Below are 19,128 nucleotides of genomic sequence, written 5' to 3'. Positions count from 1 at the left end.
GTCAGGCACTGGGATGGGTTGCCCAGGGAGGTGGTGGAGTCACCATCCCTGGGGGAGTTTAAGGAAATGTTGGACATGGTGCTTAGGGACATGGTTTAGTGGGTGACATTGGTGGTAGGGGGATGGTTGAACCAGATGATCTTGAAGATCTTTTCCAATCTTAATGATTCTGTGATTCTATAAGTGTTTGAGAGGAAGAGAGCCAGTGGTGTTTAACCAGCAGGATAGGCAAAATGAGGATATCATGACATTCTATGGGCAGATGAGGGGACATGGTGAAGTTTGGATAGTCAATAGATAGTTGTGAGATGGAACAAGCCCCGATGTGGTACATCTTTCCTATAGCTAATAAAGAATAGACTTTGAATTTATCATACAGTTATGCTCTAGGATGCAAATGGAAAAAAAGAAGTGACTCATAACCACTGTTCATCCCAGATGAGTTCAGAGTTGTCTGATCTGAGCTGATTCTGCATAGTAGTCTAGTTCTCATTTCCTGCAATAGTAGCAAAGTTGATGGGCTGTGAAATGCCAGGACTTGAGGTTGATGATGTATTTATGTCCAATCACTAGATCTGATGTTGAAAGAAAGTTGCTAACAGAGCAGAAGACTGGGTATTATAATTCATCTTAACATTTAACATGAGTGGTAGGCTTGCAGACTGGTGATACAGCAGAGGTGATAGGAATATAGCTCTCGGAGCTGAATTGCAGAGAGGAGCAGCCTGGTTACCATGTGTAGCTTTGCTGTTCACACAATATAGCCTAGTAGCCAATGATGCAGTAATAAAGCCCAAGCATCCATTGGTGTCTACCATACTCTACAAATCTAAGTTCAGTATTTTTTTTCAAAGGTTTCTTAGAATTAAGAACTCTAAAAGTGCTCTTGCTGCAATTTTTCCCCGAATAAAATCCTGTTCTGCTCTGAGCCAGCGAAGAAGTAACAAAATCCAGCTTCCCAGAGTGCAGGTGAGGGGACTGGCCACAGAGCCCTTCCCACAAAGAAAGGAGAGTGGAGTGTGTTCACATTAAGGAAAAGAGCTAAGGGAAACATACACAGCAATCTTTGGAAGCTTCTGGAAAAAGCACTGTCCTGTCCATAGAACAACTGCAGACTGTTCACAGTGACTCTCTTGTCTCATGAACAGAGGGTATTGTAAAAAAAAAAAAAAGTCATTAAAAGGGTAGAGAGAAACAGAAATCAGGGGACTAGGGACAGATAGAAAAACAAGGAAAAGCCCACTCAGCACATGGGGACAAGCAGAAGGTCTAATGAAAGTAGGGAGAGCTCTCTCAAGGTGAGACACTCCCAGTAACAACAGTTCCCAGCACCCATTTGTCTTTTTCTCCCTCCACGGTGAAAGCATCAACCCAGAATTTGGCAAGGTTAGGGGCACGTGAGCCTCACCCTCATCTCTCTCATATGGCAGCAAGTCTTCTCAGCCCCAGACACGGGGGATGCAGTCAGTCACTGACCAGGCTCTTCAAAAGCATGTAGAAAAGGCAAATCTTGATTCAGTGTTTTAAATCTCAGGACTCCTTCCTCCAAGTCGATGCAACACTAAGAAGGGGAAAGCTGGTTACTTGTTGGACATTCCCGGTAGCAAGTACCTCAGTCTTATGATGTCTGACAGGGGAAAACCTGTATAACCATCAAGCACCCCACTTTGGATTTGTAGCAACCTCACAGTTCCCCTCCCTGTTCCCTGTGCAGCCTCTTTGCTCCTATTCCCTCCAGTTAGTTCAACTCTAAACCCTTCACAGGGCCACCTGTCCACCTTCCTTCTTCTCATCTGACCTCATTTGAGATGACGTCCTCACATCACCCAGCCTTTCAGTCCAGTGCTTTTCCTGCTTTATGCATCCAACCATGTGGCTCCATGGTATTTGACAGGCAGGCACAAGCTTCCTGCAGCCATGTTCTGAGGGGCGCAGAAGCCAAGCTCAGCAGAGCGCTGATCTTGAGCTCTGAGCTGACAAAAGGAGAGGACTCTCTCCATCTGTGCCCAGCTAACGTCTATTGAATGTAGCAATACAGCTTCACTTGGCTCAAAGACAAGGCTTGTTCCCGTCTGTATTCAAAAGGCAACATACACATATAGTCATATACATATAGTCATAGACATATAGTGGTATAGTGTGCCCTGCCTTTCCCAGTTTCCTCTTCATTTTCCTCTTCCCATTTGCAGCTTGTGTGTTTGGTAACTGTGCAACAAGCATTGCGAGTGGCACTCTGGAAGGCCTGACCATGAGAATTTTTGATGCCTCCAGCAACCAAATCTGGAGGACTCAGTGAGAGGAGGCCTGCAAGAAGCTGTTCCTTACCTTGAGAGACAACAAAGTCTGGAGACCAATGCAAAACTCCAGCATTTCATCATCTAAGAAGAAAGAAGAGACTGATTAGGCTCAAAACTATGGACACTGCCCTTCTAAAGAAAGTATCCCTCTCCTACTAGAAGTGAAATATGAGAGCATCTGGTTCATTAAGTTATATGGTTAAGAACTTCTTAGTATAAACTTAATCACAAATATCAAAGAAAATGATGAATTAAACATGCAAACATTAACAAGAAGGTGGTAACAGTAACAAAACCAAAAATCAACACTTTTCTACCACTGACTGTTGAGCCATTAAAGGAGTAACTTAGACATAGCCCTGTAAAGGCTCAAAATGAACTTTGTAGCTGATAAGAGGGAACTACCATTAACATAAGTATTATAGAATATTTGAGGAGGCTTGTGGGATTGTTTGAAACTCATTATGAGATACCAGAAAGGTAGAAAGGGCTTTTTGGTTCATGTAAAACTTGCTATGGGATGTTTAGTGGAAGGGCCAAGGGCAGGAGACGGTAGGAATCAGGGTGAATCAGGGAGGAACAAGAGTGGGAAAATGGAGAGAGGGATGCAGGGATATGGGGACGAGTCATATGTAAGCAGGCTATCTGTCAGTTCACCTGTCTGACTGAGCCCTGCCCCTGGTGATTGCAATCTATCCTATCTTCTTATTAAATACCCTTTTTTTGTATAACTATCCTATGCGCGAGCGCTGCAAGTCTAAGTACCAGCAAGTGGAGAAGAGGCTGTAAGTCGAAGGGCCGATAGGTCTAGGTGTCAGCAACTGCAAGAAAGGGATACAGCTCACAGGGCCCATAGGCCCAGGTGTCAGCTACTAGAGACACCAGTGTGTAAGAGAGGTCTGGGTGTAGTCCTAAACTGGGGAAAACAAGGGAACCTCGAAGAAATTAGGAAGGCTTATAGCCTGGTAACTATGGAAGGGAGCGTAGGCCTGGATGCAAGCAACTGGGAGAACTGTGATGTGTGGTGGAAGGTCTGAATTCCAGCAACTGGAGAAGGGACTATGGGTCACAGGGCCTGTAGAGCTAGGTGCCAGCAATTGGAGAGATTCTCATGCAGGAGAGTTCAGAGTGTCAGCTGTAACCAGGGTCACAGGGCCCAGAATTTTATAAGCCAGCACCTGGAGAGGACAAGCATATGTATGAGAGGTCTAGAAGCCACTAAGTATAAAGACTTGGGTGTGTTCGTATTTCCCCAGTTAATTTAATCTTGAATGCATGTATGTTTATTTTTGTAATTTGATAGCACACTTAAAGCTGATCTTGTCAGTGAGTAGGAAGAGGTCTTTGCTGCATCTGGAAAGGCTGTTTTCTGGATGTGTGCCAGTGGCTACTGATGGGACATTTTCTCCTACAGCTCCTGCCTTCAAAGGGTCCTGCCTCAGGACAACAGGGGAGACTCAGCACACTGGAGCTACTCTGGTTCTTCCAGGGTGCTCCCTGCAGAGCACCTGCCTCAGAGGCAGAGGAGCACGTGGACAAACACTCTGAGATATAAGCTGTATCCTCTGCCAGTTTCTCTGATAATTTCATCCAGCCAAGGGCACAAGTGCCCATTGAGACAGAGAACAAAGGGCACCAGAGAATTTATCAAGCAGTCTGGATAATCTATGAAAGGTCCATTTTAGAGACCTAAAATAAATGGATAATTTTCCACATCCTGGGTTGAGACCAAACAGCACCAAAGTTCTCCCCTCTTTCAACATCAGACTCTTCCCTGTACTCTTCTTACATAATTTGCCTTTGGTTATGCTGAGGATATACACAGCAGATAGAAACAAATAAAAGAATATCCTCAGCTGAAAGGGACTCACAAATGTAATGAGCTTAGCCAGCAATGGAGGTTACCATGTCACCAACCTTCTACCACCTTACCTTTTTCCTAGAGATTCATTTAAATACCCTTGGCAGAGCAACAAGAACATGGGAAACTGGGGGAGAGAGAGCAGGGTCTGGCACTCTCACCTACAACCAGTGCTGAACACAGCACTTTCTCCAGGCCAAATTGCAATTCCATATGTTCTACTCGGCCAACAATGTTGTGGATGGGAAGAGAAAGGTCTCCACAGTCCTTGACAGACACTTCCAGCCTGTGGGACACAAGAGGAGTTATTGCGGCAACTGGAGAAAAAGGAGAAACAGGACTTCTCACTGATAGCAGTGCTTGGTCTCACTGTGAACAATCCCACAAGAGGAAGAATCTTTCATGCAGCATGTCTGTAGGCAGATTCCAAAAAAAAGATTATAATGCAGTACCCAGTTGGGTTCCTCCCCAGTAAGGCTGATATTAGCTGGTCAGCTTTACCATGCAGTGCACACAGACAGAATGACACAGCTCCTCCTTCTAGTCTGGGGTCTGCACACAACTTTTTGAGTGCTTCTGATGCCTTGCCCTATCGGGTCAGCCCCCGCAGGCTCAGTTCGGGAAGGATGGCATCCCGTGGGAGGGACCCCACAGGGAGCAGGAACAGAGAGTGACCGTGAAGGCGCAGCAGAGCCAAAGCATCAGGGACTAACCACAGTCGCTATTCCCCTGCCCTGTTCAGCGGGGGCACATAGAAGAGAGTGGATTGGGGAAAGGTGTTTTTAGTTTGCTTTTAGTTTCTCACTGCTCTATATTCTGGTAGTAATAGGTAATAGATTATATTAATCTCCCTATGCTGATTTTTTTTTGCCTATGACAACAATTGTTGAGCAATCTCCCTGTCCTTATCTCAGCCCTTGAACCCTTTACATTGTATTTTCTCCCCCCTCTTCTTCTTCTGAGGAGGAGTGAGAACAGTTGTGGTGAAGTTCCGCTTCCCAGATGGGTAAAACCACCACAACATGCAATGCTACTAGTAATTATCATTATAGGATTAGGCATCAGGGGTACCCTAAGTCCTTTTCAAGTGGTTGTGTGATTATTTTTTTTTGGTTGGTTGGTTTTGTGTTTGTTTTTAGCCATCTCTCCTTTTCTGGTGTGCAGAGACTTACCCCAACTGGTATAAACATCTCTTGGAGATGAGATTTGGCAGACATCCAGTATTAACAGTGGCTTTCAATACCTGACCTTGGCACTAGAAAAAAAAAAAAAAAAACAAAAAAAACACATAAAACCAGATAATTACTTCAGGCTCAAAGTAGACATACACACTCCTTCAACAGTGTGACAATCCCTTAGACTCTCCTTAGCAGCACAGCCAAAGGTGTGGTGTTTAGGCAGTAGTCAGAAGGCAGGAGACTCATCCAAGGCAATGACAGTCTCCATGGTGCTCTGCAAATATCTGCCCGGGCACTTAACTGTTATTAGCAACTTTAACTTAGTGGCATTCCAGTCAAGAAAAACATACTTATTATTTTGTTCAGAAAACATGCATGGATTTTATTAGCAGAGCAATAATTGATATAATGAAAGCTTCTAAATAAACACAACCATGTGGTACATCCTTTACAGGCTTCCTCTCTCCATTTCGTCTGGTGTCACAGGGCACAATGTTCTAGGGCTAAATGTCTGCTCTCAGTTGAGTATTTTGGGGTTCCATCTTCCAGAAGATGTCCATTGGAGAAGCAGAAGCATCCAGACAAATATCCCCAAATTTAAGGCAGTTCACAAGATAATTGGCCCACCCATGATTCCTGAATTCAAGAAACAATCTGATCAAGAGGTGTCTATTTTGTATGAGACTTAAGTTCTTAGACTGATCTTTAAGGAAACACGACACAAGCACTTATCCTGGTTTTGGCTGAGATAATTTTCTTCATAGTGGCTGGTATGTGTTTTGTTTTGGATTTAGGAGAAAAGCAATAATAATAACACACTGACGTTTTAGTTCTAGCAAAGCAGTACTTACACTAAGTGAAGGACTTTAGCTTCTCATACTGCCAGAAGGCTGCAAGAAGGCTGTGGGTACACAAGAAACTGGGATAGGACAGGAGAGCTGACCCAAACTGGCTAAAAGGATATCCCATACCCTATGACATCATGCTGAACAATAAAAACTGGGAGGGTTGGCCAGGGATAGGGACCTCTGCTCAGGGATGTCAGGGATGGGATGGGTATTAGTTGGTGGGTGGTGAGCAATTGCATTGTGCACCATTTAAAAAAATAATATATATATATGATATTATTAATGTTTTCCCTTTACGTCCTATTAAACTGCCTTTATCTCAACTCATGAGTTTTACCTTTTTTTTTTTTTTTTTTTTTTTCTTTTTTTTTTTCTTCTGATTCTCTCCCCTATCCCACTTTTGGGTGGGCAGTGAGTGAACAGCTGTGTGGTGCTTAGCTGCCTGCCAGGTTAAAACAAGGCAGCACTACAGCTTCAATATTCACAGCTGACTGTGATCTATGATCAGGAGAGTCTGAATGCCATGCAGCAAAGTCATGACTGCATGATCTTACTGGAACAATCCCCACTGCCTTGTCCATTTATTTCTTCACCCACTTGCAGTAGAAAGAGAACAGGAAATATGGATACTATCTATTTTCTGTCCCCTCTGCAAGGAGGTCCTAAATGACAGGCCAGAGATGCTGAATTAACAGCAGCTTTCATATATGGTAGAAGCCTGAAAAAATAGTTTTGGCAAATACATTAATATGGGTTATATTCAGTGGGGGGGGGAAAAAAAAAAAAAAAAAAAAAAAAAGGAGGAAAATGACTTAGTAAAGGAACTGGAAAAGATGGAGTAACTGCCACCTGCAAAATATGTCTTGCACCTACTTATAGTGCCTAACCATATGTATTCTTAATGTCTCAGTTCTTCAAGGCTCTGTCTTCTTTCACCAATACTAAAATAATGAAGTAGCATCTTCCTCTTGGGAGGCTTATTATCCTACTGCTGTTGTTAATGTTTTGCATGTGATTGCTTCTCTTCCAGCCACTGTGGCACGCAGTGCTGTGAGCCACTCAGAAGCAGCAACACACTTGTCATAGCTCCCCCCCCCCTTATGCTCACTCCTGAAAACAGCTTAAATGCTTTAAGTGGATCAGTATGGCTAGCAGAGATTCGCAACACATCATCAGTAGGGTCAAGGAAACTGTCTAAATTTCCTGATTTCTTAACTAAATATGTTTATGCTTATTACATCAGCAAGAGCTATATCTAGTATTTCCAAGGTTTTATTCTCAACAGTGTTCTGTTGGTGAGTCATTACAAAGAGAAAGGAGAAATCACCTCCTGTGAGAGATACTGTAATGCTGCAAACACACAATGCCATTAGTAGCTTGAGTGCTAGTTGCACTCAAGGAAACCTCAAAGGTTACATGCTGGAAACTTCAAATCTGTTTTGCCTCGGAGCTCTTCCTGTGATCTAAATGCCCAGACACATCTGTAGTACATCAGCATAGAGAATTTCATCATCCTGAACCACATTCTTAGAAGGGTCATTTAGTTGAGAAAGTCATCACTCTGGTAACTGCAAGGCCACTGGAGCTAGAGATCTTGAGCTATTTTGTTTTATAGAATTCACCAAGAATCATGTCAGACTCATAGATGTACTTATGATGTGTATTTAAAAAATGCTGGTGGTTTTAGAAGGATGAGCATTTGCCACGTGTGGTCTCATCCAGGAACAAGGAGGGCAGTACTCAGTTGTATCTACACAGACATATATTTCAACAGCTCCTACTTTGGTTATTATACATTTTCCTTTTTAATGTAAAAAAACATATCTTATTCATAAGGTATTATGTCCAGTTGGTTAACAAACCCATTTGGCTGCAAACGTTTAGGACTCCTTACAACACAAAAGTAAGGCAGGTAATGCTAGCAGGTAATGCTAAATACTTAGCAAAGTGAAACCAGAACAGATCTCAAAAACTTCTGGCTGCCAGTACCGTGCCTTCTCCATTATGCACCCTCCCCACAATCTGAGCCATCTCAGCCATACTATCAGCTACATTCAATTCAAGGGTGTTCTTTGGCACATGATATGGAAATTGCCAGAGACCTACAGAGTCATACATTGGAAGAACTCAAATGACCTCATACCAGCTGGAAGATTCATGAAACAGAACCAGAGCACAGAAAACCCAACCCCCAGCAGCTCTCCCTGCAGTTCTTTGCACATTCGCACAGGAATATTCTTTCCAGCTCCTTCACAAATGAGCAGTCCTATTGCACTCCTGAGCAGCTTGAACTGCTGTCCCATGGTAATACAAATCACGCATGATCTAGCTAGTAGGCGACACAGACCAGCTGATGCCTGTTCCCAGAACACACCACATTCTGTTGCTCTTTATTATGAACATGCCTCCTGCTTCTTGGCACAAATATGCTTTATGTAAGTGGGGGAGCATGCTAGAGCCTCACAGAAGGGGACCAGCTCCAAAGCACTCTATTTAGAAACTACTGACTTTGCCAATACTTTTGCTTGCTTAAGAAAAAATTAAATAAAAATACCCATCACGGCTCCAGGCTGTCTGGCAGGTTGAGTTTAAACAATCTGGACTAAGAGTTGTGCCTGCCCATAGAGATCCCCAAGGCCAACTGGAAATATCCCACCTCACCTCATGACAGCACCTGTTTGTGGCAGAAGTAGTAATACAAAACTCAGGCTTTTAGAGAGAGAACAGTCTGGAAATGGACTGGACCCAGAGGACAAAATGTATCCTCTTCTGTCTACTTTTGGAGCTCTATAATGTCTGTGCTGCCTGACCCTCACAGACATACCAGCCCAGCCTGGAAGGATTACAGCTGGGTTAAGAGACACAGAATAAAGCATAAACTGCAGATGCTAAGATACATCTTTCTCCTTGCTCTGTCCTGTGCCTCCTCATTATCTGAATGGGCATATTAGTCATGAGTGTGAGGTCAGGCATGCTGCTGCATCTGTCCAGACTACAGCCTGCCAACGGTGTCCAGCTGAATTAGCACTTTCTCATTAACAGAAATGGATTCTACTGAGAAGGAGTTGACCATTCCCATTGCTCACAGAGGCAAACTCTACATGGCTCAGCTACAGAAAAGGAATTAAATCAGCTCTTCCAAAACAGAAAACCCAGAGTATGAGCAGCAATTTCTAACAAATGTGGGAGCAGGCAGAACTGAGATGGATGAGCTGTTATCATTGTTGTGATAATAACCTGAACTGTATCACTAGGCAGGCTCCTGTGTTTTGCTCCAAAGCAGGCTGGGAAAGCTGCAAGATAAAAACTTGCTAGGATATAACAGGACAGTGATTACTCTGTAGAAAAGAACAATTCAGACCCTCCCATTTGGTGGCAAGCAGCCCTGCAGATACCAGCTCCAGCAGCCTCACGAAAGCTGTCCACCTTCCTATTACACCACTAATCATTTACCCAGAGAACTCACCTGGGGACTGAGGAGAATTCTTGGCCCAGTGTACCAGAAATGTGATGCAGACTAGGTAAGGCGTACACAATGAAGTCATGAGCACCGTAAGCCTTCCTGGACTAATAGGACTTTTCATCACATTGCTTACTCTAATCTCCTCCCCCAGAAGTTTTAGGCTGTTACTACCAGTTTCCATTAGTCTTTATTTAAAGGTCAACTGAGTAGATTTCCAAAAAATAAAGAGGGAGAGGAATCAGTAAGGATCATCATTTATAAACAGTTTTCTGAAATAATGTCAGCTCTGAGGTCAAGAAACTGCTTTTAGCAACTAATATTGGTTAATCCCCACATTACTTTCACATGGAGGAAAAGCAGCCTTGGGAAGCAGTGGAATCTTTCAGCATCTATTTCCAAGTCAAGACACAAGCTCCACCATAAAAATAACAGCTTGTTTCTACTGTGCAGATGGCACTCATGTGACAAGCTTTCCAAACTGCTTTACAAAAAATGCCATAAAATAGGTATACCGCTGAAGTACCAGGTGAGTAGCTTACCTAAGTAAAGAGGGTGAGCAACTCTGCAATAAAATTATTACAGACTGTGATCTGTGATCTTTGGAAGTATAAAAGGCCTTAGGCACAGGGAAACTACAACTTGTTGGAGTGAAAACACTCAGTCTTGGCAAGGGTTTAGTAGCAAGGGGGGGTGTTGCGGGGAGGGAGGGGGGAAGTGGGAAGCTCTGTGAGAATAGTCCAGGGCAGAAAAAGAGAAGTGCAGGAAAAGAGACAACACCTGTGCAAAAGGTATTTAGTTCAGGGAGAGTTAAGTGAAATATTAGACCTATTTCCTTAACTGTGATGTGTGTTAACCTACCTCCATAAAGAAACATGTAATGTGTATGACAGCACAGGTATAGTCCTTAGAATCACAAAAGAGGAATGATTAGTGGATTCTGACTCTATTGCCATTGGTATGTGATTCCTGTGCCTATGCCTGGCTGTCCTTGTTTGAGATACATGCCTGACAAAAACACCATTTATCACTGATGTTCCTCTTCATGAGCAATGTAGAGGGTTGACTAAATTAAAAGAAACACTTTCATTTGTTCAAAAAAGACACTAGCTATTTGGAGAAATTGTACTGAATGCCATTCATCCTACTCCAAGTATGTTAACCTAGCTACCCCAGGGTCTAAAACCCAGGGTAAGCAATGACTTTTTGCAACAGTAAAGGTTGGAAAAAAAACTATGCAATAATTTTGCATGGTTTTGAGACCTGAGACCTGAACATGTCAGAAAGCATCAGGATGTGTTCATAAGATAACTAATTTTGCCAGCTGAACTTTTAAAGGTGTATATGCTTTCGCTGAAAGCTTTGCAGTCTACCATGTGATAATTTTTTTTAGGACAAAGTACTGAAAAAGACACAGCTATAAAATGGATTTTTATATCAGGTCAGTGTTCTGTATATCTTTGATGAGTCTCATATCTGCACATCAGGCAGCATTAAAACCCACTTTTATGAGACACAGGTTTTGGACATGCTCTTTTATCTGTAGGGGTCATGGAAGTGTGTATTCTGCTGTATTGGTGGATATAAGAAGAAAAGGGAGATAAAAATACTGCTTCCATTGATAAATCCAACAGTGCTAATTCAAAATACTGTTAGTCACTTTCTTTGAAGGTCCTTTGACACCAGTGAGGATCTAACCAGACTGGATCCAGTCCATGTAAATCATCTAAGGGCACCTGTCTTAGAGTGATAAAGAGACATTCCTTGTTTCTGTACGCAGTTATGCAACACTTCATATCACAGGAAAGCTGAGCACCAAACAAGGAGATGTGAAGAAGTTATTTTCTTTTATCTTCAAATATGGACAACCAGAATGTATGTGGTAGAAATGCTTTCCTGTGTCTGCTGGAAGAACAAGATCTGAGCTCTAGGAGAGACCACATGGGAAATCAGCTTCAACTGGCTTTGCTATTAATAACTTGGAATGGCCCTTGGGAGTGGGAACTCAGTGAGCATTTGCCATCACTACGAAATCAGCAGCACCGTGTTGTTGCCTTACCTGGCACTGTATTAGCAGGGCTGAGGTCTCTTTTGTCCTGTCCTCTCCCTTTTCCATCTTTTCATCCCGGTCTTTTGCCAGTGGAGATTGAACCCATGCAGACCGAACCCTGGTCTCGCCCCGCAGCTTGTTCAGATTGCCTTCCATGAGGCGCCGCTGGACCACACTATGCGGCTGCTGTCTCCATCACAAAGAAAGAGAAATCCCAGCTAAGTATAGTGCTAAGGACTAGGACATTTGCTAGCCCAGGAAAGCAGATTGCAAATGTTTGGCCCACCTGATCGTCCTTATTCATGACAGGATTATCCCAAGAAATATTCTTTAAATCCCAATTTTTATTTATTTTGTTTTTTTCTGCAGCCCCTATGATGATTTTAAAGTATTGGACTGTCTGTGACAGGCAGGTCTCTGGGATGCAGTTGTTGAAGGAGAAGAACATCTCATGTATGCTTTCCCCACATATATCTGTTCCTTCAGCTGAACATGCACTCTGCATGCTCATACCTGTGCAGGTATGCAAATACACTACCTGGTGTGTGTATGCTGACACCCAACCAGACACATTCACACCTTCTAATGGGGGGAAAGGAGGATGAATGACAGCATGTGTGTAATGCACCTGTGATAAGAAGGCAGGATTCCAGAAACCTTAGGTGTACAAGCATTTATTTGTAGTGAAACAGGAATTTTTCACTGCATAGGAAAATAAAACTAGCCTCTAATGTAATTCAGAGTCTGTCTCTGTTTTCTTCCATCACAAGAGATATTATTTTGATTCCTTTCATAGTTGGGAGAGCATCTATTAAGCCCTATGTTGTTCATAGCTACAGGGAGTGCCACCAACCAGATCAACAGCTGAGGATCTGCTTTATTCCTAGCTCATGTAGAAGTAGCTGTTTCACCTTCCTCTCTACTGGGTTGAAAAAGGGGCAATGCATGAAAAGGGAAGGAAAATGGTGAAAACCTTTTTGTTCTGACATTGCATACATACGCAGCCAAGTGTTGCTCTGGAAATAAATTTCCCTTTGATGCTCTAATTTTTCCTGATATTATTCCGATGCCTCCAGTCCCTGCAACACAGGGAATCAACAACAGGCAGCATCAATTAATCATACGTGTTGGAGCTAGTTTTGGTCCATTCTCCATGTACTAGGACCCTCTCTGTTTTCTCAGAGCAACTGAGCAGAAATGTGAAGAAAGACAATGAATCTAAAGCGGCTAATAATATGCTATAGCATAATCAGTTGCTTTTATTGTTTGAAAAAGAAAAAAAGGAAGGAAGGAAGGAAGGAAGGAAGGAAGGAAGGAAGGAAGGAAGGGAGGGAGGGAGGGAGGGAGGGAGGGAGGGAGGGAGGGAGGGAGGGAGAAAGAAAAAGAGAGAGAGAAAGAGAGAGAGAGAAAGAGAGAAATAGAGAAACAGAGAAAGAAACAGAGAAAGATCAGTTCTCAGATGGTGCAGCAGGTTGATGTAGGAGTTTATCAATGTGCAGGCAAAACATCTGAGCCAGACCAGACCTACCAATGGGCTGGGCTGTTGTAACCCTGCAGGGTGTGTATGCTTCAGACTACCTTTACACTTGGCTAGAGTGATGAGGCCATGGAAGTGTATGCATTGCAACTTGAACTGCACACTGATTCGTCAGCTTTGTCCAGTGGTTGGAGCAGCTGTTAGAGGCTTTTTGGTCACGTTCAACATGACTCTTTGCAAGGTGCTAAGTCCCTTGTGCTTCTGTTTCTCCACCACCCAAGGGGCAAGAGCCAGATCATTCACATTCTGCTTGAGAAGCAATGTAATAGTTGAAAAAGTGAAGCAAAGATATCCCTCTATTCCTCTTCCTGGTCTTTTCCCAGCCCACTGCACAGGTCCACAGCACATCTGGCTGTTGAACTGCACTCCTTAAATACTCCGAGCACAGTGCCAGCTGGGCTGCCAACTAATGTCTGGGCCATGGGAAAAGGGCAGGGAATCACCAGCAGCTCTATAAATTTCCATACTCCTTCCTCTGTTTTCTCTCACATTCTGGCATGTGAATGACCTTCCCGTTTCCCTGCAACCTTTCCCACAGAAAAAGCAGGCCCTTTGCAGCTGATCTCTCTGTCCCTTTCTTGTCACTCAGGATGGGAAGAGGCTAAGCACTGATGGGGAGTAGATACGCTTAGGGACTGGAAAGACATTTAATTCAAGAGCAGACTTCTGGGGCTCTCCCTGACTTCTGTATCACCAATGAGATGGAGAGATGGAGAACATTATTTCTCCTGAGCTGGTAAGGAACTATGAGATGAAGAGGGTGATGAGGGAGGATGTGAAGGGAGTTGTGGCAGACAGCAGGAAAGGATACCCTCTGAAGACTCTCAGGAGGATAGGAGGAGGTTCCCAGTGCAACTCATCATTTTCAGCCTCTCCAGTGTAAAATCTCAAGACACTGCTATGATTAGTGAAGTGATATGAGCTGGAGGTCCTGATTTTGGGGAGGGGAGAAGCTAGGTCTTCAGACTTTCTTAGTATTTTCAAAATATTTTAATTCATGCAGCTATTTTTTTCCACCAAAAAAAAAAAATAAATTAAAAAAAATCACATGTAGTTGTGATAAAGCTGAAAATGTGAGGTCTCCACTGAAAAGTATAATTTCTCTTTTTTGGAGATGTGATGGTTGCATCAAATTCCAGACACTGCTGAATGCATTGCATAACCTGAATGCACAACCTCAATACACAGAAAAGATTGGAAAAAATATAACCGCCTGTGTTTATAAGAAAACATGTCATTTTTGAAATGACTGGGGGCCTGATTTTAGGACTTGGAATGCTGCCACAGCAGGAGTCTCTGACATTGTCAATGGAGACATGCTTTGGGAAATTAAAATCACTTCCCTATACAAGTGCAACTGGACTCCAGGGTGTTTTTCACTCCCCCCAAGATCAACTTCTCCAGTAATGCTGCTGCTCTGTGTTCAGTGCTTCCTTCTTTTCATCCAGAAGGGAGCCAGATGAATTTTGGCAACAGGGGGGAGTTTTGCATGGGACTGATGGAGTGTTTGAAAGCATATTCTGTCCTCTTGTCTATTAAGAGCCCTCTGGCTCTGGTTACTAGCATATGACAGAAGACTCTTCACTGCCTTTTATCATTCCTGCAGGATATGGCAGAGACTGTGGCAGGAGTGAGCACTGGACCAAGAGGACTTCAGCTCTATTTCTGGTCCTGAAAGAGGCCTGTGGAGTGACCTTGGGCAATCTCCCTTTATTTCACATTTTCTCCAAGTGCGAAAGGGGAAGAAAATATGAAGATCATTTATAAAGCCTACAGTATTCATGAGCTCAACAGAAGAATTTTGGATTCTAATTTTCAGCCCCCAAAATGTCAGTAATATCACTGTGGCCCATCAAGTTGCAGGGACTGCTGAATGCGGGACACTGCTCTTGGGAATCTAAAGCCTGATTCTTCTCTTGCTTCAAGGCAAGGCAGAAATGGAGGTAACACAGTTACCACATTCACCCCAGGTATTGCATTATGTGCATGAACTTTGCGCAGGTATCACACTTTATTTTGTGCCTTCTACCACCAGTGGTAAATTTCCGTAGCATAAAAGATGTTACGCTTTATTTACTGCTTGCTAGGTCCATGGTAAAAATGTTTCAGTCATTCTGTTACAGACCATGCATGAAATATGCTGTGTTTTTGAGTGGCTGACTGTTGTTCACATGTGAGAGATTTTCATGTCTAAAAAGATTATGTATAGATTAAAGATTAACCAGCAAAGCTGGTTATAATAGGAAATTCTAACAATGCCTGTCTCACTAGGGTAAGTATTTGGCACTTCAGATGTTATGCTGCCAGTATCCTAACACCAAGACTGTCATCTCTAATATGCAGGGCAACACAGTTGTCATTTTTGGGGCATGTTGTGGTAGGAGTCGATATCAAAGCAAAGCAGATAGACATGTTTTTCTCTGCTTTTGGGTCTGGGCTAAACAAACATGCAGTAGAACACTCAAATTTTCCCCAACCCATTCCCTGCTGAAAACTGTACAAGGAACAGTGAAATATGTGGTCTGGATATCCAGCTGCAGCACTGCATTATGCACAGGGTCATTGACAGACTGCCTGTGCTGCCAGACAGGATAGAGCATTCCAGACTCCGGCTTGGTTGGATCTGCATCTCCACAGGGCAGGAAAGGCCTTGTTCCTTGCCAGTGGGTCATCTTTGTGACTCCCCTGTTACAATTCAGGCAGTGACTGTGTTCTGACCCTGAGGCATACTCATAACTAGTCTCTGAAAGGACCAGTCTCTGAAAAGGAGTCCAGGTGAACACCAAGTTGAACATGAGTCAGCAATGTGCCCTTTCTGAGAAGAAGGGTAATGGCTTTCTTGGCTGCATTAGGCAAAGTATCACCAGCAGGTCAAGAGAGGTGATCCTTCCCCTCTACTCAGCACTGGTGAGGCCACACCTGGAGCACTGTGTCTGGTTCAGGAGCCCCCAGTACAAGAGAAACATACGAATACTGGAAAGAGACCAACAGAGGGCTACCAAGATGATCAAGGGACTGAGCACCCCTCCTATGGGGAGAGGCCAAGAGACCTGTGACTGTTCAGCCTGGAGAAGAGGAGGCTCAGGGGGATCTTAGCAATGCCTATAGATACCTGATGGAAGGGTGCAAAGAAGGTGGAGCCAGGCTCTTTTCAGTAGTGCTCAGTGCCAGGACAAGAGTCAATGAGCACAAACTGGAACACAGGAAGTTCCCTCTACACATCAGGAAACACTTTGCCACTGTGCAGGTGATGGAGCACTGGAACAAGTTGCCCAGAGAGGTAGTAGAGTCTCCCTCCTTGGAGATCTTCAAAAGTTGTCTGGACATGATCCTGGGCAATGTGCTCTGGGTGTCCCTGCTTGAGCAGGGGAGTTAGACCAGATGGCCTCCAGAGATCCCTTCCAGTCTTAACCATTCTGCAATGCTGAAAGCAGGATATGCTGCTCTGAAAGGCTGGGACAGCATGCAGTGAAGTCTCAGGGTGACTTTAAGGAGCCACCCTTGCAACAGATGAACCAGGGAATTTCATCAGCAGCTGGGGCAGATGTGAGAAGTGTGGTGGGAATAGGAGAGCCTAACAGCACAGAGCCCACAGCACTGACCCCTCACCTGCATGTGGCAGAGCTACTGGTCTCAGGTCTCAGCAGAGGGGATGACTTCCACTCAGACCCACACACCCAGGACCCTGCCTGTCCCACAGACTTGTGCCCTAGTGCTAAGCAGTGCCCTGTTGCCAGCAGTGGTGTGGCCTGCAAAGGGAGCAGGGAAAACAGAAGGAAAATGACCTGAGGACAGACACACACAAGCAAGCCTGATGTTGCTCCAATGGTTTAAGAATACAGAAGAAAGCACTGGATATAAGGAGGGGCACCCTCTGCCATAGCTGAAATAAGGGAACTTCCTGACACTGAGCCTGCCCCTGGCCCACCCATGGGCATGCAGTGAAGTTATCAAGAGATTCCACAGGAACTGAATCCCTGTATTGCCATGTTTCCCTGGGGAAGACCCTCCAGACCACAGATTCTGCCTGGTCTCCTGGAGCAGATCCCTCCCTGATGCCTCCTGCTCCACATCCCCACGGGGAGATGTCCCAAGGCCTCACTCCCATGCCTCCTCCCCACAGATGTCATCCATAGCTGCTTATCACTCAAATTGCCTGCACTCCAGGCTATCAGTCCTGCCATGTGCTTACCCCTCCATAAATCCAAAGAGTAGGGGGAAAGAGAAAAATACAAAAAGGTGACAAGGTCAAACAAAATCCTCAAGGAATTTTATGAACTGTGCTTCCCTGCCAGCTGAGTCCAGGAAGGAGTGTGTTTGCTTTTGAGGTGAACCATACAGAAACATGTGGAACTTTTCAGAAAAGTCCCACATGAAAATGTAAATGTTAGATGAATATATTTATATACAGGGTGAGCAGAAAGCTGGATTCTGGGGAGTCCTTGCACTCCATGTCTGCCTGCCTCTGTGAAGAGTTTATTCCTTATGGGGATGCATGGGAAGATGAATGCAAAAAGTAGGGGATTTATTCTTTCTTTCCACTCAAACCTGCTTCTAGGTGATGCTGAGGGGCACTTTAATTTTTGCTGAACCTGTGATCCTTTGACAAGCCTGGCAGCATTTCCCAGCTGAGACAGGGAGCTATTAGGATGAGGACCCACACCCAAAAGGTTTCCCAGTGGACTCACCAGATCCTTGGAGGTGCCAAGCCTTGTCAAGCCATCCAGGGGCAGCAGGTCAGCAGAGTCCTTGTGTACAAATTGTGTGGCCTGTTTAAGGCGCCTCTTCTGTTGCAGAATAGCTTTGTTCCTCAGCTCCACTTCACAGTCCTGTCGCTCTGGGTCAGGAGTACCCTCACTCAGTTTTTGCTCCCCATCTTCTTGCTCCGGTGACAGGGGGCAGCTCTTTCTTGTGCTCATAGTGAAGACTCAGGTAAAACAGGTCCTTCTTTGTATGCTGGGATGCTCTCTACACTTGTTTCCTGGTGTTTGTGCTTTTCAAGCTGACTCAGTCTCTGAACTCCCTTCTGTTTCCCTTCCCCACAGCTGTCCTCCTCTCCCTTTCTCTGCCTTCCTTCCTCCTCTCTTAGTTAAGACTCATCCATCTCTTAAATGCTATGTGCCTTTTTCTCCTTTTGTCCTCTCCTGTTCTTCACCTCTTCTCCTTCTCTTCTCCTGCCCTGATTGCAGCTCTCCCCCCGCCAGGCAGTAGGTCCTTGTCGTAACAGAAGAAGCCCCACATCAGAAACCAATCTCCATAAATTACAGCAGAGCTGGCAAGATGCTCTGGCTGGAAAAATCCAGCAGCAGAGGGATGGCCCCACTGCTGGGGGCTGGACTTACCTCCCTCAGTGTCTGTGTGCGTGTGTGTGAGAGAAAGAGAGAGAGAATACACCGCCTCGTTCCCCACTGATACGCTGAAGAGACAGTAAATATCTGTGGCAGGCTGTGCAGTTCAGTGTCTGCTGGGGAACGCTGACGCATCTCAGTGAATCTGTAAATACTGGCAAAAGCAAGGTTCAGTCTATGAGATGATGCAGTGCCTTGGTAAATGGGATACAGCATCCACCTCAGGGCTCCCGGCAGGCATGCCCAGTCTCATTTCTGCAGAGAGTGTCATCATGAATTTCAGATAGGCTGTGCTGAAGGATTTTACTGTGCAGCTTGAATGAAATGCTGAAGGCCTGATTTTTGCTTCTGGGCAGGGCAAATTTATTGGGCCTGACTCCGCCTCCATTTTTCCCTTCTCCATCTAAAGCGGCTCCCCCAAGGATGCATAAGACTAAGATTACTGTATTGCTGAGACCAGTGGACTTGTCTCCCCATTTACATTGAATAAACTATGCTGACATTGCTGCTGTGTCTCTCTCTCAGGGGAGAGAGGACATGACAGAAATC

At 44.4% G+C, this 19,128-nt stretch overlaps 1 protein-coding gene across 1 annotated transcript; it reads right to left on the bottom strand.

Moving 5' to 3' along the window:
• Window positions 1–1,468: 1,468 nt before the first annotated feature.
• NRIP2 (nuclear receptor interacting protein 2) lies at window positions 1,469–18,150 on the bottom strand (the record flags this gene model as incomplete). The annotated part of the gene is made up of 6 exons (XM_084291923.1): window positions 1,469–1,561; window positions 2,326–2,378; window positions 4,320–4,444; window positions 5,331–5,413; window positions 11,704–11,880; window positions 17,920–18,150. The coding sequence occupies 6 exons, from the start codon at window positions 18,148–18,150 to the stop codon at window positions 1,469–1,471; spliced, it is 762 nt and encodes a 253-aa protein (XP_084148049.1).
• Window positions 18,151–19,128: the final 978 nt, after the last annotated feature.

Source organism: Netta rufina (assembly GCF_964035555.1).
Source record: "Netta rufina genome assembly, chromosome: 1".
Lineage (NCBI taxonomy): Eukaryota > Metazoa > Chordata > Aves > Anseriformes > Anatidae > Netta > Netta rufina.
The sequence above is the reverse complement of the archived record's forward strand: the minus strand, read 5'-3'. Positions and strand labels throughout refer to the sequence as shown.